This window comes from Amia ocellicauda, chromosome 8 (genome assembly GCF_036373705.1).
Source record: "Amia ocellicauda isolate fAmiCal2 chromosome 8, fAmiCal2.hap1, whole genome shotgun sequence".
Taxonomy (NCBI): Eukaryota; Metazoa; Chordata; class Actinopteri; order Amiiformes; family Amiidae; genus Amia; species Amia ocellicauda.
The window spans coordinates 34963314-34989672 of NC_089857.1; the positions used below are offsets into that span (position 1 = coordinate 34963314).

Genomic DNA, 26359 nt, shown 5'->3' on the forward strand with positions numbered 1-26359 from the left:
TGAAATGGGTGTTAAATAAATTCAAAGGTAGAATTCCAGTTATGGAGTTTTGTGTATTACATTGCGTTGGGATGTTTGGCAGGGTTTAGTTATTCCGTTGTAATAAATGATGTGTCCGGCTAAACAACAGGGTGCGGCCATTGCCTTACATTGTAACTGACTTTGTATCTGCACACATTGCTTCCCACATAATCCAACCAGGCAGGAATTCAAAACGGTCATGAAGGTGTTTGAAAGTGGTAATTTAAAAATAGTTTCTACATTATCATTCTTCAGTAACTGTACGTATAACCTGTCTTTTCTCTTAAACGGTTTTGCTATAATTTGGGTTGAGATTACCCCCCTCATCAACACCCGCACCCGCACATTTTCAGGCTGTCCATAGTGTGTGTATATTTTTTATGAATTAATCAAGCGGAAAGATGTATATATTTCGGTGCAAAGTGCTCGGGGGACACTCTCATCGGTGTGCCAGGGAGCAGAGGGGACTTCCATGAAAGGTGAGCCAATGGTGGTGGATAGGCAGGATGGGGAGGAGGAATGACATGACAGAGGAGAGGAAAAATGCCTGTATTTTATATCAGCCTGATTTGAACTGCTTATTTTTCTGAAATAACAATAATATGTTACTTGTGGTAATTATGATTTAGATTTATCTATTTTTAAATCATATTAGATACACTGCATATCAATAGATCTGTAATATAAATATATATTCCATTGAATAAAAAAAACTACTATTATATTTCTTTCATTGAAAAAAAAATGTATCATATTTGTAAAATTCCTTAAAAGAATCCAGATATCCAGCTTTTATACCATTAACTAAAATTAATTATATGAATTACAAAAAGATAGATACAATCTTTCAATAGAACAACAGAGCACCTCCCACTTCCACTTTGTAACTCTCATGATAATAATGTTGTCCATCATAATGATGATAATGGAGATCACGTTACTTTAAAAATATATATTTATTTTCAGGTTACATTCTGCGACATAAACAATAAGATAAAATTGCGATTCGCAATCCTCAACATTACATTAACACACCCTGTAGTTAATAACACTGTTAATCTGTACTGTACATTTACATTATTATTATTATTATTATTATTATTATTATTAGTTGGTCATTTGGTTATTGTATTACAACACAAAAGATTGGGTGAGTTAAAATAATTGTATATACAGTTGGGTCAGCTTTGTATAGTTTCTTTGTTGATTTTTCGGGGAGAGAGACATCTTTCCCTTTGGTGCAACATTTTCTTGATAAGCATGTCTAACTATACTACTTCCAAATAAGACCTGGGTCAAAAACAGGTGACTAATGTTGAACTACTTTCAAATATTTTACTCTACAAATGAATGTAAGTCATGATCCTGAATTCAAAGCAGGTTGCTGTTAAGAGAGCAGATTTATGTAGCCTGTTCATTTTTTCAACTAAGTATGTCAATCTTTTAAAATCATGTTTCTTTGTGAAAACCTACTTGAATATTTTGAATAGCTGATCCTTTGAGTCAACTTTTTCTTCAAAATATATTCACCAATTAAACATCAAAGCAACTATATCTATCGCCGGCTTGATATATACTAAAATGTTAATATTATGTTGCTATAAAAAAAAAATGTTATTTCATCTTACCCCATTGGCAGCCGCCATTTGGACAATAACCTCAGTAGCTGTCCTACTGAAGTATCTCCCATCTCCACCGACAACCATGGTGCAGCCCTGGCGGTCCCTGAGGTCGATGGATGACAGGACGCTCTGGATGAAGTTCTGCAGGTAGTTCCTCTTACTCTCAAAGACCACAGTCTTCCTCCTCAGCCCGCCGCTCCCGGGGCGCTGGTCATCATAGGGGACCGTCTGGACCGTCACGACAGGGATAGGGCTTGCCTCCATGGTCCTGCTGCACAGTCCACCTAGGTGCGTCTTTCTGTGTCCTTTCTCGGTGTTGGAGATGTAATACCGTCTGGATTATCCTCAAATAAACAGCCGTCTAACGTACTGGAAGTGTGCAATATCTCGATGCAGCCTCTTATGTCCTTTCCACGACAACAAACAAACACAACTTGCATGAACCTGTGCACTTGCCTGCTTGTTGAGGCAGAAGAGGTTCTTGGTTCCAGGACAAGAAAAGAAAAACAGGATGAGTTCTCGTTACAGGGTCTGTGGTGGGTTCTTCCAGTTTCGGTTTCTGAAGTATTGTCACTTGTATTGTGTGTTTGTGTTGTTCTAGAGGTCCATTGGAAACAAGTAACTTAATTGCGAAAACAAACCCCACGATGTGTCCACTGTGGTTGTTCCTGAGAGAAGCTCACCAGCCCAGGCGTCGTTTGACAACTCCCCCCTTTTCAAACGGGTCTTTCAACAAGGACAACAGCTTGCCAACAATGCGGGGAGGGCCAGAAACCTTCGCGATCAGCTGCGACTGAGCCAGAAATAGCCCGGCGAGAGAGGAGAGGATTGTGCTCTGCCACTGTTGGAACTGGATGCAACACTTGTTGTAGAGAGTCAAATGCTGTCAGCATAAACCGTTAGTGGATATCTTTCCTGTGTCTGTTTTAGGGTTGTTAAAAGAATCACAGAGCACCTTGTTATGACCTTATCTCACCCCCCACCCCCATTTAATATACAATAAAATAGAATAAAAGACTGATTTCCTAATTAGAGCGTATAGACATTTTAAATATGTATATGCATACTAAATAATCCAATATCGTTTCGTGTAAGGGCTTGAATAATAATAATAATATTAATAATAATAATAATAATAATAATAATAATAATAATAAGTAGTAGTAGTAGTAGTAGTAGTAGTAGTAGTAGTAGTGATAGTCGTATTGCTTATTGTTTTGTTGATCAGTTGTGTTTAAATTGCTGCATTGTCTGATTAGTGCGCAGGTTAGGCGGCCAATAGCGCAACCGTGTGTTTCAACGCGCCATTGCAACGGTTTCCTTCTTCCTCTTCTCTTCTTTCTGTATTTATTTACAGAATAACGGGGTTGCACTTTTGTCTACCCATCTCAAAATAATGTATCGAGTCGTTTTCCTAAATTCCCCCAATAATGTAGAGCAATGTGAGTATTGTATTCAATAAAATCTGGATTATAGTCAGCAGAGAAAAACGCAACCTCAAAGTCAATATTGAAGAAACAAAGTATTGCAGTATATGACAGAAGTGACTAACATGTACAGGCGCCTGTTCACGTATCCCTTGTTTCAAATTACGCATGGTCACCAAACCGTATAACATTTTCTGAATATTGGTAATTATACCTTTAACAAATAACTTATTTACGGTCAAATGATAGCAAAAATTTAGATTGTTCTGAATATCCCAGTTACATTTGAATAATATGGCCAAGTTTATCTGGACACTTACAATTTCAAATTATGTAAATTATGAATGAACCTCATCTCCTCTATTGTCACTGCAAATAAGGAAACCACTCAGTGCAGAACATTATTATTATTATTATTATTATTATTATTATTATTATTATTATTATTTTCTTCTTTCCATTCTTTAACAATAGTTTTTGCATGATATACTGTAGAATGTGTATTATTTTATGGTTCTAGTAAGCAGGTCATCCGTGAGGACAGGTATTCTATACATTCAATACATTTCACTATTGTTTTTCAATATGTTTTGAGTTTTTAATAGTTTATAAATCAATAGTTTTGGTCATATCCGTTACAAAAGCACTTGCAGAGGTGTCACGTTGAATCACTGTACGAAGTTTACAGCGCAAGGATGGACTGTGTAGGAATATATTATAAATCATTTCAATCTTGAACCACTAGAGGGGAGCATCACTACATTAAAGAAAAACAGCTAACATTTGAATGTAGGCTAATCATTGAAAATATTGTTATATATAAATATATGATTAAGATTCATGGTTAACGTATACAATTAAATGAAGTATTCAGTTCTATAGAAGAAAATAAAATATTGACATAGACTGATGAAATAGAAAAGTAGCTGGTGTGACCTGGAAAAGACGCTGTACAGTGAAACAAGTGGAAATATTTTGGGGAGGCCTTAATCCAGCAGTGGATAGATAAAGGTTAATGATTATTATTATTATTATTATTATTATTATTATTATTACTATTATTATTATTATTATTATTATTATTTTATTTATTAGCAGACACCCTTGTCCAGGGCGACTTACAAAATATTAGCGCAATGATGATGTACAGTCAAGATTGGATTAACGGAATACCTTTAAAGTTTTACAGACCGATAGATATCACTTAAAAGAAGGTAAGACGTCACTAATGTGTTAATTGCACAAACAAGATGCATAACATTCCTCACTTGTTGTTACTTAAAAATAACGCCCTAATTGAAATGATTTCACACTGTGCCGGGTGAATTGAAGCCGGTGATAACAATAACATGGATAACATACATTGGGTTTAAATCCTCTTTATTATAGCAATTTGCTTGATCCGTGTATCTTCACAGATCAAAATAAACTGTAGTCTTTATAAGCATTAAACGTACTTACAATTTACAGACAAGGTACTTATTCAAGTTTTCAAGAAAATAGGTTTCACGATATCAGTGATTAGCAGAAAACTGAAACCAACTCCTGCATTAAAAAGACTGAACGTGATACATACACCTTCTCTGACATGAACGCATTATTGATGTCTGATTTATGTCGGTTTGTACAAAGAATAAGGGTATCAAGATCAGGCCCGGCACCACGGGGGGGCAAAAGGCGGCAGTGCCCCCTCAGTTGGAATATTGTGCCCTTCACATTTTATTTTGATCCGGTTATTAATATAAATGTCTAATGTGATTTCTTCTTACAAAACTGGCGTGCATTGTCGCAGATACAGTCTGTATTTTTACTCCCCCAGCGCACTTCATCCATTCATATGTACAGCCACGGAAGAAATGACGAGACCACTCCAAGTTCAGAAATCAATGTTAAGTGGTCTCTTAATTTTTTTCAGAGCTGTATATGAAATCAGACATCATTTTCTTCAATTATTGAAGCTTTCATTGTTTTAGCCAAACTTACACGTAAATAATATGCACTCCGACATAGTCAAACAGATAGATAGATAATGCATTTCAGTTTAAATTCATTATATAAGTGTGTACCTATGCGCGTGTGAAAAACACGACAGAAAAATGAAAATGTTTTTTTCACATTTTATTCTCATGTCACAACATACAATACCATTTTCCCATACAACGTGAAGCATGCATGAGTGCGTCAGGAAAGCACGGGGAAGCCAATCAATACACAACTTAATAAATTAATAGACTATGTATTTACATTTAAAAATATACTTAAGAGCAAGGGTTATTTATACATGTACAATGCTTTAAACATGTAATGACTGGCTATACAAAAACGTGCAGTTGTATAGCCTATATACATTTAAATGGAATGTCCATATACGCAATGGTCCATTGATAACAGCCGGCTACATTGATGCGTAAATGCCAGTTTGCGCTGTTTAAAATCGACAGCAGTATGACAAGCAGACAGTTACTTTGTCCATATTTTCGTTGTATGTCTGATACTTTGAATGTCTGGATTAGGCTACATCTGGAGTCAACAATGTGGGTAGGGCATCGGCACGTTTTCACTGGACGAAATTGCACTTAAGAGGGAACTGGGGCAAAACACAGTTCTCGGAGGAGCAGATAACAGTGGAGGCAGCAAACAACTCGCGGGTCTTTGCAGGAAAGGCGAATAGTCCACTGTCGTCTGTAGGCTGGCGTGCTGCAAAAATGAAGAGGTCTTTCCTATGATACTGTCGATGCTGAATGAGCATTTGCTCGGCCTCCCACCGGCGGCGTCGAGATCCGGAGACGGCTCCCCGAGCTGCACCTGTAGTCCTTTGGGGCCGGGCACCTTCCTGCTGCTGCCGTCCTGGTACTGCAGAGGATGGGCAGCGGGTGGCATCACCACTCTGTCCTGGACTGGGATATATCTAAGCGCAGCTGTGGTCTGGGCCTGCATTGCATAGGGTCGCCCATAGGGCCGGTAACAACCGAAATTGGGATAAAACACGAGTCCGTCTTTGACAAACTCCGGCTGGTGTCTCTTAAACCTTTTTCTCCGTCGGAGGAAGCTGCCGTTGTCAAACATGTCTTCGGAAGCCGGGTCTAGGGACCAGTAGTTCCCTTTGCCGGGGTTCCCGGGCTCCCTGGGGATCTTGATGAAGCAGTCATTGAGGGACAGGTTGTGCCTGATGGAGTTCTGCCAGGCAGGGAACTTCTCCCTGTAGTAAGGGAATTTGTTGCTAATGAAGTCACAGATCCCACTCAGCGTCAGTTTCTTCTGTGGGCTCTGCAGGATGGCCATGGTTATCAGAGCAATGTAAGAGTAAGGAGGTTTGACCAGGCTGCTCTGGGCTCTGCTGGAGGAGAGGACCTCCGCGCCGAAGCTGCTCTCGCTTTCCGCGGACGAGTCTGCCTCGCAGCAGTCCAGCTCCGCGCCGCACCCCGGGGAGGCGGTTCTGGGACTTCGCTGGGACAAGTATGCGTCCTGAAGTCGGCAATCGTGTAGGTCATCTTCCCCAATGATGTCGATTTCATCCTCTTCCAGGTGGATGACGGTTTGCTGTTGAGGTATTTCGACATCTTTAGACAGGGTCATGGTACTGGAGACCCGGAGGATGTTTACTGGCACTGATAAGAGCGGAGCATGTAAAGGAAAACTTGGACTTGTTTTGTTGAGACCCTTTCCTCTCGCCGCCGTCCTGGCTCTTGAGAACAGGCAGAATGGCAGGTCTCCGTGAGATACAGTTTTTATGAGGGGTGGATCCAGTGTCCCTGCCCTTTTCTTTGGATGTCCAAGCCTATCAGAAGTGGTAACTCACAGCTGGCGATAGAAGACAATGCCCCCAAAAAACAGAAAACAAAGCCAGTGTAACTATTCACAATGTAAGTGGTGGGAAGTGCTAATTGCTTAGTGGCATCACTTTATATTAAGGCCAAAGTTAATTTTCGATACAATTACAATTGGGCTCGTTTGAAATATTGTATAATGCGTACCTAATTAGAACTTTTAAGTCAAAAAGTTACTTTTAAGTCAAAAAGTTACTTTTATCCCAGCCAACAACGTTGTAAGAACATTGTGCGTTAGCTAGGTTAGCAATTCCCCATATGAAGCAAACATTAATAACTGTGTGTTTAGAGTTCATGCAAAGGGTTTTCAGATTGCAGAGTACTACAAATATTTTAGCAGTCATTTCGGTGTCAGAAATGATTAAGCCAAGTGGTATTATTAAAATGTCAATAATTCCTTTTCGCATTTGTATTCCCTATTTGTTCATTAATTATTATGTTTTTAAGTCAAACGGATTTGGCGCTTTTACTGAATAAAATACATATTTCTAACACGTCCTTTAACAATTAATAGGCTATATAAATGTATATATAATGCATACGACAGAGTTTAATTTAACATGCGTTTATTAGTTTTTAAAACATTGTCAAGAATCAGCGGACACATGAACATTAATTTAGTTCAGGATTCCTATCTTTGGCCCTGTAGGGAGTCCTACTGTGGCCTAAAATCTCAACATTATTTAAACATACATATTTAAACTCGGTTTCCCAGAGATGAGGAAGGAGCAGCACAGTAGCTCTGTGGGAGATAAACAAGAGGCACACGGTTGTGAATATTAACACCACGCCTAAGATTAAACCCGTTGGTGAAGTTTCTTTTCCTTGGCCCCCAAGGGCTAAGTTTAGTTTTCAGCGTTTAGGGTCTTGGCAGGTGGCATGACCATGAAAATGGACCTGGATCGGCCCCCTGTTTGCATGAGAAAAAGGTGCTGGAGCGCATTAAACACAGCCATCAACATCAGAATTAAATAGGAAATGACAGCTGCGGCGCTGGGCAAAGGGGTTTTATTAAAGTGCATGAATGGATACAACTCCTCAAAACAACCTGTACTTCATGGATATTTGTTTAAACGGGGCTGCACGTTGACCTTCATTTTAAACTAAAAAAGACAACAAAAAATAAAAAAGTCCCCACCAATTCCTTGCCTGCGAGATCAAATCTTTCCAACGGTTTGGATTATCCTCCAGTCTTTGAAGAGACCGAAACACACATATTATGTAGTGACCAAAAAACATATATATCAGAAGAACATGTTTAATTAATTCCACATTTAAAACTAGTGTATTCTGGGTTATATATATATAAACAATCAAACAACCTGTTAAACTACATTTGTGTGTGTGTGTACTACTTCAAATTGATGATATTATCATTAACAGAATTGCCATCTGTGCTGCTGATTTTTCAATTTTTGCTTAATATACATTTCTTAATATGGAAGTTTATAGTTTACAATTCAAAAACAGTTCAAATATTACCGCATGTAATAAATTAATGTCATTCTGAAAAGCATTACAGTTCGAGCACTGAAGAAACGGCTTTAATGTTGTGTTGCTTTGCTCCTTTATTTCTTCTTTAAAAATGTAGATAGGTCATGTTAAATGGCAGACAACAGTTTTCAATGGCATATACCGTGGGCTAAGGCTCTTTTCTAAATGTAATGACCCTCTATGCAGTTCACAGGCATAGACTTCCTGAAAATTCAGAATATGAATGGCCACCTCAAGCGATTTCATCTCCTCACCTCCACAATAACACCCAGGTGTTAATCTCCTGCCATTTAATGGCTCTTCTTTCGGGAGATCAACCAGGCCGGTGAAATGTTGTACTAACGCACTGACTTTAGGTATCACAGAGAATGAGCCCCTAAAATAACACCACTTCAGGAAACTAAAGCGCCGTTAGTCAGCACAATTACCTTGTGGACGCGGACAGAGTATTCAAAAGCCATCGAGTTTTACATTTAATTTCATGTCATTGACATTTATAATTTAAAGGAACAGCTTTACAAAACATTTATACATATAGAAATTACATCCGACACACAATTTCAGGGTATCTTTACCCTGATTGCACGAAGATTGCACACGATAATAACCTATTGGCCTCAAATGGTGTCAAACACATGCGTATACACACACACATATACATATATGTCAATAATAATAATAATAATAATAATAATAATAATAATAATAATAATAATAATAAGGATGTCTTTGTTAAAGTTACATTCAACAATGAATTTAAATTATGTTTTTATTTAGAAGCGTCATGTTACAAAAACCAATGCAGAAAGGACTTACAAGATTGTGTTTAAGACAGGTTTTTTTAAGTTTATTTGAAAATAATGTAAATGTAAAGTAAACAACATGTATTTATTCTCTCTTTACCTTTTGATAACATTTTTTTCATTTTAACTATAGTTCTAGATATATTCTTCTTCTGAAGTAATATAGCTTTAAAACACTTACTAAAAGGATGTTTAACTCCTTCCCTGCTACTAATTTGTCTTCTGTTTACCATATGGATGCGAATCACACAGAAGTCCTTTGGCTAGTCACTGCTTTGTTGGTTGAGAACTGTTGAAATGAATAGATCCTTGAGGATACTCTTATCAAGATTTTTACCTGCAAATGACAGAAATACGTAAATAAATATGCAACATGCAAAGTACATGAACACACACACACAAATCATTACTGCTATCAAGAGATGTACAAATCAGTTACTACTTTCACATGAACACAGACAGATTGCTGTTTGTTAGTAGGATCCTAAATAAATTATTCTGAAAATTATCTATTTATATTATAAGTACAAATATTAAGCATACACAAAATGGGACAAATTTACCATAGGTTGTTTTTATTACATTTATTAATTGTACCTTAGGCTGTTATAATAAATATGGCTTTTTCTCATTTCTCATTTGCAAAAATTAAACCCGTAATTACTTGTCTGAAGCTCACCTATGAACACCAGTCTGTTGATTCTGGGCTCTGGGTCATCCCATATCTGTGGAGTTTCTTCCAGGTCATATAGTTCATGAACACCCTGTAGTATCATCTGCTGTGGCTTGTCTTCTATGGAAACGATCCCCTGATTTCAGTTCACAAGAAGATTAAAAATGCTTTCAGAAGAAAATACACGTCATACATTACCAACATCTTTATAGAGTTCCTTCCATACAAAGTTTCCTTAATGTCTATGGCCCAGATTAAATCCAAACATCAACCCAGCCACATCGCATTGTAAGAATCTGGTTATTGATGGCAGCTTTTTGTTGTTCCAATGTTATTTGCTTCTATCCAATGGAAACCTGCCATCAAGTACCTTGTTTCGTAATGTGCAACTTGCAGATTATCTACCATATCAGCCTGAATTCACATTCATTGTGTAATGGTTTAAAACTAAAACCCCAAACCCTTCAGATAACACAGTAGCTGCTAGATCTGATTTGTTAAATTTATGGAAAAAATATATACATAGCACAGCAAAATATAAAGATGAATGTTATTGAGACAATATTTTACCTTTAATCGAATGATCTTCATTAACACACCAGCTTTGTTCTTAACAGTCTTCTCCCACAAAATGTTCTGAAAAAACATGCATATACTATTTTTATCTTTTTGTTGTTGTTTACCAATCAAACAAATTAATACAGACCATTAAAATTACTATTTAAATGTAATCTATTTGTAGTCATCCTACATTCTTTATATATATTCGGTCCATAGTTTAATCTACAGATCAAGATCAATCTTTTATTTTTTTAAATAAATAGATTTTGTCGATGAAGATGTTTATTAACACAATAATATAGATAAAACACCAATTAAAAAAGCTGCTACCCTCCCTGTTACAATAGTATACATGTACCACAATACAAATGGAAAACAGATTATTTAATCACAGCACCCCTTTCAATGGGTTTAAAATAAAAATCACTGTATCTGAAATTACTGTATGAAAAAAGCAAAGGATGGGTAGCTCACAGAATACTAGTTACCTGAATATACAAATTTAAACATTCTTCTGAAACGCTCCCAGGTACTTCAAATGTTACCGTGAGAATACTCTGAAAAACAGGGGGGGATATACAGGGCTTGTTATTTTATATTATTTTTTGCAGTACCAACATAATTCCTTTATGGTTTAACTTAAGAAACAGTCTTAAGTCTTAAGAAATAGTAATTAGGACAGCAGTATTGAGAGCTTATAAATATGGCAGCATTAGAAAGGTAAACATACCCGAGGACAAAAACAATGTTAAAGATGCTTAAACGCAGGGCTCATCTGAATGTTCAAGTTAATGTTAAAATTTAAAAAATATTCATTAAAATCTTTAAACTAAAAACACATAATGCTTTAAAAGTAAAAAAAAAAAAAAAAAAAAAAAAAAAAAAGACCAATGGTTGTATTGGTTGAAAATATCTAAATGCTGAAACACAAACACCCACAGAAGCACACAAATGTAATCTGCTTTTTTGTCCCCGTGTGAATTCTCTCTCAGCATTAAAAGGCACTTTGCAGATCTTTAGGTATTGTGTGTAAGTGTTAAAGTTAAACACTTCCTTGTTATTTGGTATAACAACAGAAACTAGCAGAGACATTTGCATGAAAAGAGCAACTGGGCTCGGCTCAGTAGGGGTTTCTTGCGTTTCTAAAAGGAGAAAGAGAAAACAGATGACAATATAAACATTTAACCCCCTCCTAGGAGGACATTAAACCCCACACTGTGGCAGCAGTCTTACGATGGCACTCAGGGCTCAGCGAGGAACAAAGTAATGAAAATAGATGTAGAACACCCTGTTTCACTTCAGACAGCGGCCCACTAGTGTTAGAGGCATTCAGTTAAAACAATTTGTGGGGTACGTACTCATAGGATCTTGTTGTATGTCACTCATTATACCAGACTCTCAAACTGGAAATGGCTTAACAACTGGTCTTACACTAAAAGTAATGTCCTCCCTTTGACCCTGTTAATATAGTTGAATTAGGCTTCAAGGAATGCCATGAAGTGATGTGCTGCCCAGACAAAAAGGGTTTCATGAAAATCCTCCTTTAGATGCCAAGCTGCAAGTTTTCAATATTTTACACACTTGTGGATATTTTGCAACAGGGAAATGAATCTTTTTGCAGATGTTCTTAATCAATAAATGGTGAGGGTTAGGGTAAAACCTAAGGATTCACAGTGTTTTTCTCAGCATATATATATGCAAATCCAGCTCAACAAACTAAATGAAAGGTTCCTTAGCTACAAAATGATATTGCATATATATAACAGCCCTCATACCCTCAGCATGAATAAATGAGGTATACATAGCTATTATTATTGACAAAACATAGTCACAGTGCTATGTGACACATATATTACAGTTGGACTGTTATTTAAAATGTTTATTTAGTATTTTAGTATTTAGTATTTTCAATAAGGAAACAAGTTTAATATTTTCAATTACTGTATTAGCTCATGGTTGAATACATACATACATATCCACATTTTTAACCCTTTAATTTAGGTATCTGTAAAATAAAAAGTGTTTCACCACAAAAAGAAAAAGACAGCAGATAAAAAAAACATACTTTTAAGTGTAATCTTTTAAAAATGTGCATCATGGACCAAATTATATATTGTTTATTGCATTTAGTCCACAAATAAAACAGCTTTGAAGTTTGACATACGGACACAATTAATCAATCAAACACACCAACTATCAACTGCTGGTCAATGTGAAGAACTAAACATTTTCATGCATGGCAGGTAAGAAATGCAACTTTCTCCATTAGGCGGTTACCTTGTCTAGATGTGGCTGTGTCGTCTGCATTTGATGCAGCTTTTCCTGTAAACTAGAAAGGAAGCAATTATCCCATTAGGACGCTAAACCTCACAACTGCATGTATATAACCCTATAACAACTACAGAAAATGACTACTAAAACTACCAGGTAGGTTTCAATGAATATGCTGGGTATAGACAAAATAATGTATACAGTTAGATTCTGATGCATATATTGTGCTTTCCATTCACAACTCATTGTCAGGGTTTCAATAGTACATTTCTGTCACCTCATATAATTCACCTTGTCTCAGTTCAAACTTTTAAAATCCCATCAGAAATAGATTAGTCCTTATAACTGTGAACAGGAACAAGAGGGAGCATTGTATGTCTTTGTTCATACTGTGTGTCTGCATTGGATTTCTCAAGAAAAAAATGCGAAAGGCACCTGCAGAGAGAAAAACTTTTTTTTTTTTTTTTAATCAAAAGCAAATTGGGAGACTGTAGAGAGCGCAGAATGTAATTGTGTGATCTAAGAGTGGAACCGAGTTGATTCAGAAAAAGTCTTAAAAGGAAATCTACTGTACTCCTCAAAGCCCCAATGAAGGTGCATGTTAAGTCTAACAAATGTAAATATAATAAAATATAATAAATAAGGTAAAGGTAACATTTACTGTGAAAAAAATAATTATAAAATTATGAATAAATTAAAAGATTAAGAGAATGGCTGTTTTGTTGGGTAAAAATACAAGTGAGGGTTTTTAAAATGCCATATGAAGTAACTGTTTAGAAACAATTAAGGACACAGGCAGTTCCTGTGTGTTTCCCTACACATACAAGGACTTAATTAGCTCCAAATCAAGCCCTCAGTACGAAGCTTGCAGATGTTTTGGCTTAGCCTGCTGCTTAGAAAAGTTTAACTTTGCTTTCTTAATCCAGGCTCTCATGGGCCTGCTTAAATAAAAAAGGAAAAAACACACACCGGTGAGCCTTTTTTTTGTAACAGTCAGCTGCGGTGTTCAGACATGCTGAGAGAAGACATGCAGTCGAACATTGTCCAACAGATTATACTATTTACAATTGTGCCATAGAGGCAGTCACAGGGGGGGAACTTCAAACAAATGGTCTGGTAGGTCTGCAAAGGGGGTAAATTGGTAACAGTGGGTTTAAAAGAAGGGAGGGAAGGTATCTATGCAGACAAGTTTGTTAGGATAATTCTTCTCTTTTCTACCAAGTTAAAAAAATAATCCCACACAGCTGGTTGGCATTTAAAAAAAAGTTATTCCATTCTGATTACTTGGCTTTAACAATAAGAGTATTTTGCTGTGGTAATCAGACTAAAATCGTAAACATAACGATTTAAACTAAATTTAAACTGGAGAAGCAATATCTGAATTTACCTACAGCATAAAATTAGAAATTCATATAGATCCAAACATAAGTGGCCTATTTAAAGTGACTTGCTTGCATCTTTTCTCAGCTATTATTAAAAAACATTTCCAATTACTTATCAGCATGATTTATATAAAAGCCAACTCTCAAACTAATAGACTTGAGGGAGGGGGAGGCTTGGGAGGCTTGTTTCCACAAAATGATACACATTGCAATATTACACAGAAAGATAATCATGAAAATGTAAAAGCAGTTTAGTTTTGAGAAGCATTGTCTTTTGCTTTACAGTTCATGTTTCACCAGATCACTGCAGTCTTCATGGGATGAAACAGGATTGAGAGAAGACAGAGGTCCTCTGATCTCAGCATCTTCCAAAGATCTCTTAATAAAGCAACTGAAAGATGGTCTGAATTTATTGCCCTAGTTAGTATAATTGCTTAGACCAGGACCAATGATCTCATATTGCACATATTCAAATGGGGCATAATATGGTAGCTGCTCTGTACTAAGATAGCATGTTTAAGCACATAACTACATTACGGGTAATGAGGTACAATGTTCATACAATAATTTTGTTAAGGTTGACTTGCCACCACAGACCAGATCAGGCTCAAAACATTTTATGGATTTTCATATACAAAATCCTTTTCACAGAGGCACAAATACAAAATAACATACCTTGCTCCAGATTTACTATCAAATGAGTGAAGATCCAAAACACTGGACAGGTCAACTCTGGGAGAAACAACAACACAAATAATAGTGGCATAAGTGCAATTTTTTCAGTATTTATGTGAAAAAATAATACAATCTTAACACAAAAGCGTAATTTGACATTCATCCTGAACTATATATCTAAAAAACATGTTTTATTTTTTTGGAATAACAAAATGAAGACAGAAATACAACAATGCAGTACAAGTGTTCTCTGTGTTGCCCTATGTAATAATTTACAATACGCTAACTTTCAAACAGTTGGAGGTTGTGAGGTTTAATTTATATAATCCAAAGTTCTCAGCTTTATGTGCCTTTGATTATGCACGGCTCAAATTGAACAGCAGATATCAAAATATAAGGCTGAAACAAGTGTCTTTGTAAATCAGCTATTTTAATCTTTTTTTATTAAACTCTATACACTGGTGAGACCCCCCCTTTGCATTTTCATCAGCACAAGCTTCTTATGGTACAGTGGCCAGCATATGAACACCAATTTCCTTTGTAGCATGTGGTGTCTGTATTGTCAGTTGCCAGCAGCACTCCAAAAACTCATACTCATACTGTCTGAAAAACAATCACACTGTGAAAGGTAGGTATTGCAGTGAACGAGGTTAACCTCTTATTTAATAAAGGTTAGTGATATCATAAGTAAAATATGTAGCCCTTTGAACCTTTTTAATTACTTACATTAGACTGGAGATAAACATTGCTAAGGGTTAAATGTATATATTAATTACTGTCAAACGGTGGGGGGTTTGGGAATAAAAAATAAAGTGCCAAATTCAAAAACAAACAATATCCAAATATTTCAGGTTGAAACGTCACACTGAAAATGGTAACATATTCTGCTCAGGTATTGTTGTAGCCTATAACTGCAGTCTTTGGAAGCGAGGCCTTTATAACGATATCAAAGTGAAAAACTATTAAATATATAGGATACTAACTCTTCTGACTATTCTCTTTTACTTTACAAAGTCTTGAATAGTTATTTAGTTTCTCAAACACTACTCCACAAGGTGATTTGGTAGAACCAGCTTTCAAACCATGTGTGGGTAGGGTAAATATAGTTGGGCATCCTCAAGTATCTTGCATCAGAAACATGCTTTTATGATACAGCCTTCCCCTGTTCACTCTGTGGATGAACAGTATCTCTGTGCCACTTTAACCCACTTTAAATATTGACAGTTTTTTTTGTTTTTGTTTTTTACACTGGAAATGTCACGTTTGTTAATTAAAATGTTTTATTGTTTTCTCCATGCAAAGTGAAAGATAATTTAAAAGACAAGAGGAATGCTTTTGGAAAATCTCACACACAATACAGGTTGTTTGCCCATAAAGTATTCTTGTAGTCTCTGCTGAACATCTTCCCAAGACTCATAATGCTGCCAGTATCAAGTTCCTTTTTCATATTTGTTCTCTTTTGATTGTTTCTTTTCGAAATTTGGGTGTATGAGAATTTAGAGCAACTATCCTCACAGTTGTGTTGATCATGAATACGAGGATATTTAATTGCTGTGGTTCTAGTCTAGTCTAGTCCTACTAACCCATCCCTAACCTATCACTCCTCCTCTTATTACTGAATTTTAAATCTGTTGTATCAATTTCAGCACTGGCTGTTTAACTGCAAAACGCATACAAATCAAACGGCTCTTTACCTTGATGAGAGTAATTGGTGCGGCCTAGACTTTAGTATTTTCAAAGTCAATGTCCCAGTGTGAGTCTGAGAGATAATTACCAAAATGTCAAGGAATGCACATTAAATTGACACTTCTGTATAGTCGTGTTTGTGCAAGGGGGCTCTGAAGTTTTTTTTAACTGTTTTGTACAATGCATTTAACCTTTGCTACTAGAACAAAGCAGGGAAAATAACAAGAGTGTGATCCATAAACGCGAACATGACAGATGGTACTGGTGAGCCTTTCAGTAGACTCCTGTTTCCCAGCAGGGGTACAGGGTCAAGCAACAGGACCAGGGAGATAAGAATTCAGCAGCACAGTTACTACTGGAAATGAAATGACTTCATTCACTTTGCTAAAAAGTATGCACAGCTCACAGAAAGAAACATGTTATAACCCCCTATTGACACACGATTCAATAAAAGCTGGGAAAGTAAGTCTATCTGTGTGATTGGCCTCTGGGGAATCAGCTCAACAGTGAGAGTCAGATATGGTAAAGTGGGTTCATAGGGCTTAGAAGCTTCTAAAGAAATGGTAGTATTTTTCAATGATTGTTCTGGACTTCATCATATACATTTTATCAAGGACACCAAATCATTGCTTGTACTATTTTACTTAACATTTGTAACATTTTGAGGTGAATGGTGATTATTTTCACAGAGCTCTCCATTCCTATGCATATTACCCCAGGGGATTCAGGCTTCCCCCTGCTGGTTCTGCCCACACACTAGCAAGCTCAACCAGGATGACATCTGAAGTTGTCAAATCATTATCAACAATGATCACTGTTGACATATCACAGCTCAGCCAGCTAGTGAAACTGTTCTGACTTAACAAATCAGTCCCTGCAATGGAGGTGTCACCGGCTGCTACATTTTAACTATCAATATCTCCTACCATAAAAAAAAACATGTCATCGAATGGTATGTTTCTAATACCACTTAACATTTGCAAACTACTTTTGTTTCGCATACTACAGTGTCTGCCGAATACAAAACACCAAAGGAGATGTTCATATTGTTCCTATTTCATTCATATATAATATTCTGTATTACGTGGACTAGGTACAGCTCAAAGGCATTGTTGTTGTTTTTCAGAGAGGAGCTTTGTCCCCCAGATTAAAACAAGCCTTGACCTATTGTTCGAGCTTCTCTTTAACATCACAGGACTATCAATAGGCCTTTTAATACATAACTCTAACTGTAGGAATAATTACATACCTTGACTTCTGAGTTTCTAAAATTCTGACCAGTCCATTTATTGACCTGTGGAAAACAAAACAATTTTTACAAGGCAAAGCACAGTGTTGGGAAGTAAAACCATGAAATTGTGAATATTTTAAAAAACTTGCCTGACAGTATCCCTGAGCTCACGGAGTTCCTCTTGTTCCACTAAGTCTATTTTATTAATGATGGCCAGGTCTGCCAATGCAATCTGTCTGAAAGAGAAATATGAGTTTATTGCTTTCTCAATTTACATATACAAATCACCACCGATTAAATCTGTTTAAACTACACACTTTTGGACCCTTTCCTGGTACAATGGACATTCCTTCCCATTGTGTGTATCCGCCAATATAGTATTGTGCATATTTCTTAGAATCTCTTGGGACACAAGGGACTCAAGCTTTAAACACAAAATGTAATGTACAACATAAATAATTTGTACAATCTAAAGCTGAATTAAATTATCTTAGTCTACAACTGAATGAAACATGGCTCCACTTTTACTGGAAGTGTGTTTTGCAGTTTTATTTTCTTATAATATGAATTTCTGCACAATCAGACTGTACCTAAAAGGAATAACCCTGTAATCTACTAAATTATTTTAAGTATACAGCTCACGTTTTCTATTTAGTAATTAACCTTTTCAAATTCTCACATATTTTACAACTTGTCTTTATGCATTGCATTTGTCAAACTATTTTGAGTTAACTGAATGAGTTGCACATTAAAGCAATCAATTACACTAGACATTAATTTACATCCCTACACTACAGACTTTTCAGTTACAGTGCTTTACTATGCACCGGAAAACAGTCTGATATAACTTCCAAAATTCTGTATATATTGTAATAGCAAGTCCTGTTGTTGATCGCTACACAATTCCAAGTGTTTACTCACAGAGAATTCTATAAAACCTACACAAATACGGTCACCTCGCCAAACCAGAACTGCCATTCTTACGATTACTCTGCCATGCGACACCTATGCCCTTGAGATCTGGCTATACTTCCACAAAAAAAAAAAATTCCATGCAAGAAAATACTTGATAGCCAGTAATTAAGAGAAGAGTTTTGTACGCAGTATCCATCCCGTTTTGGTCAAAATAACATACAAAAACCCCAAACACTTCAATACCTGGCTGCTTCATTTATCAGTCCATCTGGTTTCTCTTCAGTAAGATGCTGTGACATAAAATACAAACCAAAATCAGTTCATTTCTGCAAGATAAAAAACAGTACTTTTCCACATCTGGCTTTGTTGAACAGATACTCATTGCAAACATTTATGAAAAAATTTGGAATGGGCACCTTTAAACACTGTAGTCATATAGCCTAGATATTATTAATGAAATTTAAATAACATGAATAATGACGCTGTATTTATGATAGATTGAATTTACTCAGTCATTAATGCAATGTTTGTTTTTTTCAGAATTTGAGAAGATTCGGTATATTGCAATTCTGTAAGGCATTGCATAAAAAAAAATAAAGAAGCCTTAATCCTTTGTGCATTTCATTCCACACACAAAAAAACAACTAAATGTAGTAAAACATAAAAAGCTTTTAAATTGTTTTCCCTTCCTCCCTTATTGACTGGTAGAAACATACGAAGTTTACATCTCATTTCATTCTGTGGAAATCAATAACAAAAGCCTCCCTCTGTTTTGAGTCTTTAGACAGGTCTTTAGACAATCTTCTAATATTGTTGGCCAACAGCAAACCCATATAAATATATTTTACTTAGCATGTCTCAGTAAATTAAAAAGTGACACTTCGTAAATGAAGAAGAATGAGGGAAGAAAATGTGTCTGATCCATGCTATATAATCGTTTTAAAACAATCTGACCTTACAAGATAACCCTATTTACTTTCTTATATCACCTAATCCCTTTATACATTTCAAATCCGAGCCTTTTTATTGTCAACGCTAAATGTGTAATAACAGAGAGCATAAAATCGCAACCCTTTTTCTGACCTTTTCTTTGTAACTCATCCGCTATGAATTGAGCGCTATTGAAAGTTGCCAAGTTTTTAGATCCATATAAAAAAAGAACAATGCCTTTGGCCTGGGTGTCAGTCCCTCTGAGCTTTAGAATTGGCATTTCAACTTGCCCCATCATTTGTCCATGATTAGGAAATGAATATTTCAGACCAACGGGTGACAATCCCATTAGAGTGATAGGCTCTGATATCAATTACCCCTTCAGTTTCAATTTGGCTCCCGGGCCACGCAAGGGCTCTCGCAGCTACAGCTGTGAAGGGCTAGATCTGTGAAGCATGACACCCTTAAATTGCTGCCTATTATCTAGGTGTCATTACTACTGCTGTTCTCTGAATTGTTTAAATCACAAGTGGAAGCTTTAGAGAAAGGGGGTGGAAACTCTCGACAACTAGCAAAGGATGGCTATGTGACAGCTTTTGATTCTGTAAAAGAAAGTAAGTTGCGTCGTCTTGTTAAACACCAACCTTTCGTTTTCTTTCAATAGACCACACATTTTACAAAAACAGCCTGCCCTACTCCAGTGTTATTCCTGTATAGCAGGTTACTAGTACAACCTTAGATAACAATCTGATAAATGTGTAGGAATGAATAAAGGGAAAGGTTAATAGATAGATTACACACTATTAGAGTTTAAGAGTCTTTATTGGATGATTACATTTCAAAAACAAAGATCAAAAAAAAAAAAAAGATTTATCTTTTCAGACAAGGTAATACATGTTTGTTGCCGGTTTTATTTACAGGAAGTGTTTTGCTAGCACTGCAGTTGTTCGGTTGTCAACAATAAGGCTGCACTGTTCAGAGTAAACCAAAGGGTACCGCAGATAACATATCAAGTTATATTTTTCTGCATGTAAGCTGATTCAGAACAATGAGATGTATATATTTGTGTGGTTCTTTTTTAAATAACTGGCGTTTAACATTAAAACATTTCTCTAATATGTACAGACTAATAGTCTAGCCTCTTACTGCTTCTGTGAAGTGTTTGTGAGTTTGTAGAACAAGTAACACAGAACCTTGTTGTGCATCACTGTACTTTATAAATGCTCACAAAATGGTTAACAAAATATGAAAATGTTTAATAGTATCAATTAAAACGGTGCTGTTTAATACAATAAAGAATTAAAAATGAAGAACTTAATTTATAGAGGATTATGAAATGCACATTGATTTGGTCTCACTGATGTAGTGATTCGATTTAAGGGACAATTTCAGAAATACACATGTTGAAATAAACCCTTACCTGCATGCCGTACTTTGCATCAATGACTGTTACAATGCCTGAAATGAACATGTAAACGCAGATTACTACATTATACACAGGACACTTGCTTGATACTACTTGATACACAAAGTTGGTCTCAGTTTGGAAGAAACATTTATGTATTGGAGGTGGGGGGTTAGTATTAAGTGGAGATTACAACAACTAACAAAAGCCACCAAAGAGACACCAAACTAAGGAATATTGTAAACACTGACTATGTGTACCTCCTCCAAGGTACTGTGGAAGCACACTGGAGATGCAAAGTAAAGAAGATCACTGCAAATCCAGCATAAACCTCTACAGGCATAAGTTGAAGTCCTACATCTGGGGAAATACGAGTTTGATGTTTGAGTCCAGCTTGAGACATTTTTTTTGGCTAGAAGTTTCTGGCTGTGGGACAAGAATCACTGAGATTAGGCTGGGCAACAACATTAGCAATAAGCAGCAACTCCAGGTGCCAGTAGGAAATGGGCTGTTAAGGGCAAGCTGTGTCATTAGCTCCAATTGGCACCAATGGTTTTGATTCCCAGTGGGAACTGTGACTTGCAACACAATGTCCTCAGTTCCTCCAGTTTTGCGTGGGGCTGGTTCACCAACCGGTTATTTGGAAAAAATTCTCATTTATAAAGCTGGAATTGGTAAAGAAGTATTTCCTACCGTCAAGATAGATATCGCTTCCCAGTTCAGCATCAACCCAAAACATAGAAGCAACAGTTCCTGTGGGAGAAACAGAAAGGGTCAAGCTGTAAGTCTACCCGCAGGCACAGACATTTCACACCAGACATTGTAGATACAGGGGACACTGCACTTGGTGTTAAGCACTTTTTGTTTTAATATTATTTTAATTATTATACAGTGCAGGGAACTTAGCGTCTCTGAATATCTTTATACATCAATTGAGCTTTGCCTGTCAGTGTTCTAACTTACATTTTTCATAAATGTTATTCCTCCAAAAAGGTCTAAATGGAAACCAACAGTCAATACTGCCATTAGTATTTAAAAACACCTCTAAAAAGAAAGCCGATTTCCTTTACATACTGTTTCACTATTTGTGGCAGCCTCTAAAATAACCGGTGCAGTAGTGCTTTTAATTAATTCAAAGCTGAATGTGCCCAAGCTGCACTTGTTTTCAAAATGTTAGGCAAGGAAAAAAAGAAAGCAATGTAAATATTTAATATGACAATAAAAAAAAAAAAAAAAGGGTGACACTTATCCGATTTAACACGTAACGGTGCAATAGGTTTTGGGGGAAAAAATCTTGATGTGGAAATGATAGTATTTTACTTCCCTTGTCCTCAAAGGAGCTATTAGTGACAGCTCTGTCTCCACGAATGGAGCTCCAGGGAACAGGCAGGCTGAGTGAACTCATTCGGAGACTGTCCTGAGCCATCTACCCCGACTGACGAGGCCCTGGACTGCCACTCATGTCAGCCCTCAAACACCTGTCACTTATTTGCACTGCTTACTCATCCAGGATACAGCCAGGCCCTCGCCTTCTAATGACTTACTGATTCCTATTGATTTTTTTTTTCTTTCCAAAAGCCTTAATAGTTTTCCCATCTTCATGAAATAGGATTTCCCCTGCTGCAGGGGCTGAATCAATTTTTCTTTTCCTTTTTTTTTTTTTTTTTTAAACTTCGTTTCAGATCAAAAGTAAGTAGCACAGGAATTACTTTTATTTGAACTTCAGTGCGCAGTTCTTCTAAAGTAGAAACACGAGCGCCAAGATAATTTTTCTGTGATATTGGCATTTGAACCATAAACTTTTTGGTTTCTAAAGAATAGATACTATGCACAGAGCATGCGTTTAAAAAGAACTGCACATAGTACAATAATATTTACAAAATCAAAGGCAAATAATTGATTTAAAGAAATCTGTCAGGGAATTATGCAAGAATACAGGCTTCGTTAAGCAAAAATCAGCAAGCATACCTGACAGCCCTAATTTTGTGAACACATAATGGCAACAATCGCCTGATAATGGAAATTATATGAATTTACTTAGCACTTTCATTAATTATACTGAAAATATATATCTTACCAGCTTGCTTTCCATTACAAAGTAGAGAGTTTCTTGACTCTGGGGCATGGTTTTCCCCTTATGTTTTGTACATAGGGTATATGATATTAAGACCAAATTATTATTAAGCTCAGAAAGCTTAAATTTTCCTTAAAAAAGTAGTACCTTTTTGGGGGGTGGTTGATATTGAAAAGCACAAAAAACAAAATAATGAAACAACAAAACAAGAAAATAATGACAATTAACTTAAATAACAATGAAGTCTGTTAACTTAAATTAGGATTTAAGATTATTATCAATCTTTGTTTGATCATCTAATTTTAAATTGTATAAAACCGATACAGAATCACCTGCTGAACCTTACCTGGATCTGCTAATCCTGTGGTTTCCAGGAGAATATAGTCAAATTTTCCTTTCTTCTGCATAAGATTCTCGATCGCTTTCAAACCATTGTCCCTGTAAACACAGACTCTAGCTCAGATTATGAATTTTCATGCTGGTTAGTGATATATTTTAAGTCATAAAATTGGCCATTGGGATGTAAAACTTTTTTTTTACAAAAAGTAACCTGCAAAACCATTTAGACAATACACTATCTGCTGGAGAAAACACAAAGGCTTTGTATGAAAAGACCAGTTTTGCTTAAACATTTCCATCCAAAACACATTCAGCTCAACAAAGTCTAATAAGTAGTGAATAGTAATTAAATCCCTGTCCCAACAGCCACAGCAGCTAGGGACTTTTAAAATATTGAAGGTATTCAGTTCACATCAGGTATTACAGGATGCATTCCGCCACAAATCAATCCTCATATCCTGTCCTTGGGTTATTCTTATTATAAGAATGGCTCTGTGATAATGAAGGGTCAGAAGCTGGCAGAGTGAACTCACTTGACTGAACAGCAGAGACAGCCATTGCGCAGCTCTAACCATTCTTCATACAGTTCCCCAGCTTGACTCACTGATAAGGATTTCTCCAGAGCGCTTCCTGCACAGAGAGAGAGTGCACACGAGTCAAAGCAGGACTGCTCCACTCTGCCCCCTAGTGGCAACATCCACACCACATATTTAACTTTTGTATTAAAAATAAATTATATAGTTGTACAGTCCTTAATAAAACATATTTTAAATGTAATAATAATAGTAATAAATACATCTGGAGTTCAGAATCATTGTAATAAATAGTTGGAATACTGAATCCACAGAAAGTATTGCTTTTATAATAAGTCAAACATTTATTTTAGTCAGTTGTTCTTATTTTTCGGAAATACAGAAAGTCCAGAATTTACTGGATGAAATATAACAATGTCACGTTAAATATACTACAACAGCCATTTTAAATGTTAATGTTGCATAAATATGTTATAATGCAGATTCTAATTTCCTTTTCAACAATGCATTATATTATATTAAACAACTATATAGGCCTACATTTTTCTTTTTTGAATAAATGAAGAACAGTTAATAATAAGTCAAACTTCCAATTTTTTATTCAAGCAACTGCCATCGTTAACATTTGAATGTAATGAACAGTCCACTAATGCCATCTTGTGATAACACTTGGTATTGAAAATGAACATGAAATATTAGTGATATTCGTTCAGTGTTGCCTTTACTTCCATGGAGCAGACCGCTCTGAATCTTAGCATTTTAACACTTAATGGAATCGAACTAAAAATACCCACTGATACACAATGAAACAATTGGACTCATTCTATTAAATATGAAATGTCAAAAGGTATGTTTTAAGAGAACACATAATCTGCTTACCTTCCCCAAACTCATTCAGTATAACTGCAATTCTCTTGTTGTGCTGCTCTGTTAATATGTAATTCAAAAGAGTCGTCTTTCCAGAACCTGGCAGAAACCACATAGACATGTCTATTACTTTCTTCCTTCCTTCCTTCATTAATTCATTAATTCATTAAATCATTAACAGATATATGAATAAGTGAACTGCATTGTCTTCATGCTGGAAGTTGAAATATGTTCAAAAGTTACAGAAACCTATATAAATATTTTTTTTCGGACGTCCAAGCGTGGTCAGTAAAAACACTAAAGACACTAAAGACATGCCTAGTTGGTAAAGGGGAACTGTTACTGTACAAGCTAACAAACACTCTCCTTCCTCAGGGTGTTGTAAGACTTACCCAAATACCCAGTAATGATTGTCACTGGTATTTGATCTGCTGCGGTGTTTGACTTCCTCTCAATAGGAATCAGCTCAGGACAGTCGTCATCTTCTTCCACTAAAACATCGTCCATTTCTGCATCAAGGGGAATCCAGGATGCTTTATAAAACAACAGGGACAACAGTTTCAGGGGTTTTAATCTTTAGTATGATGAGTAAAGTTCATTTCTTAAATATCAATCCAGTGTATCTGATACAATCCTGGAATCTCACCTGAATAAAAATAATAATAATAAAATCAGGTGGCATTACCTTTGGCAGATATCATGCAAAGCAAAGAGGCTGTAACATGTCACTGCTTTTCAAAGACTGTAAATGTTGATTGATTACTTAACAGGTTGATTGATTAATTATTGAATGCATAATAAATATGATGCCTTTGCCCAACTATAAACAGTTACATATCATGCTAAAGAACACCACCACCGAAACAGGCAATTAAACTGATCTTGATTCAAAATGCTACACATTTCAGAAAAATAGAAGACAGAGCAAATGTAGGAGAAAGTGGAGGTGCGTTGTCAAAATGGCATGATTAAGTAATGTGTATAAAACGAGCCGTCGCATTGCCAGAGAGAAATTAAATACACTGCGGTTAACTTACACCTTTGACTGAGGTATTCGTTTGATTCACATATTTTATTAATATTAATGGTGTGGTATATATACACATAACATTTTAAAAACCATACCATAAATCAGACACATGCTATTCTAAGGCTTCTGCAACCTAAATTCTGTCTCATGCATTATTTTGCTTATGACACATGAGCGGTTTAAATAAAAAAGCATACCTTGACTTTAATAGTAGAGTACCAGTAAAATAAACTGACAGTAACAGCCACTGTTATTTAATATCCACTGCCCAGTCTGGTCATTATAACTTAAAATTGCTGTACTTCGCACAGCGTTACATTGACAAAAGCCGGTGCACAGCTTCCTGTGTTCCGATATATCCCTTCCCTCTCAGACATGCACTATGGTTCCCAATGATAAATAAACGATTTCTAATTGAATTAGAAAATACCATGCCATTTTCATTTAGATTGTAACGCTTACGAAAACCCGTTCTTCTTTGCAAAAAAAATATATATAAAGAATAATATACAGAGAGAGTGAAAATGTTGAAAAACAGCAGTGGTATTGTTATTGCACATATATCGCCAAACAATAGAGGCCGCTGTTTTAAT

At 36.1% G+C, this 26359-nt stretch overlaps 3 protein-coding genes across 3 annotated transcripts in view; all 3 read right to left on the bottom strand.

The window, feature by feature from the left end:
- pgm5 (phosphoglucomutase 5) overlaps positions 1-2474 on the bottom strand; it is a 30981-nt gene extending 28507 nt beyond the window's left edge. Inside the window, exon 1 of the mRNA XM_066711203.1 lies at positions 1650-2474. Coding sequence (XP_066567300.1) covers positions 1650-1907 — 258 coding nt within the window. The 5' untranslated portion in view covers positions 1908-2474. The remainder of the gene's footprint in view (positions 1-1649) is intronic.
- Positions 2475-4731: 2257 nt separating this feature from the next.
- Positions 4732-7062, bottom strand: foxd5 (forkhead box D5). The gene has a single exon (XM_066711205.1). The coding sequence runs from the start codon at positions 6644-6646 to the stop codon at positions 5597-5599; it is 1050 nt and encodes a 349-aa protein (XP_066567302.1). The 5' UTR covers positions 6647-7062; the 3' UTR covers positions 4732-5596.
- Positions 7063-9142: 2080 nt separating this feature from the next.
- Positions 9143-26115, bottom strand: cbwd (COBW domain containing). Its single transcript, XM_066711204.1, has 16 exons — positions 25964-26115; positions 25129-25269; positions 24749-24835; positions 23870-23966; positions 23344-23435; positions 21617-21676; positions 20939-20976; positions 18832-18878; positions 17823-17909; positions 17692-17736; positions 14757-14813; positions 12706-12757; positions 10917-10985; positions 10438-10503; positions 9874-10003; positions 9143-9531 (listed from the first exon to the last, which is right to left on the bottom strand). Exons 2-16 carry the CDS (start codon positions 25241-25243, stop codon positions 9458-9460), a joined length of 1116 nt encoding a protein of 371 aa, XP_066567301.1. The 5' UTR covers positions 25244-25269; positions 25964-26115; the 3' UTR covers positions 9143-9457.
- Between the last annotated feature and the right edge of the window lie 244 nt (positions 26116-26359).

Coding starts and splice junctions, on each gene's coding strand:
- cbwd (XM_066711204.1), bottom strand. CDS start 25,243: ATGGACGATGTTTTAGTGGAAGAAGATGACGACTGTCCTGAGCTGATT. Junction 17,737..17,822: donor GAGCTCAGGGATACTGTCAG/GCAAGTTTTTTA, acceptor TGTTTTCCACAG/GTCAATAAATGGACTGGTCA. Junction 12,758..14,756: donor GATAGTAAATCTGGAGCAAG/GTATGTTATTTT, acceptor CTTCCTTTCTAG/TTTACAGGAAAAGCTGCATC.
- foxd5 (XM_066711205.1), bottom strand. CDS start 6,646: ATGACCCTGTCTAAAGATGTCGAAATACCTCAACAGCAAACCGTCATC.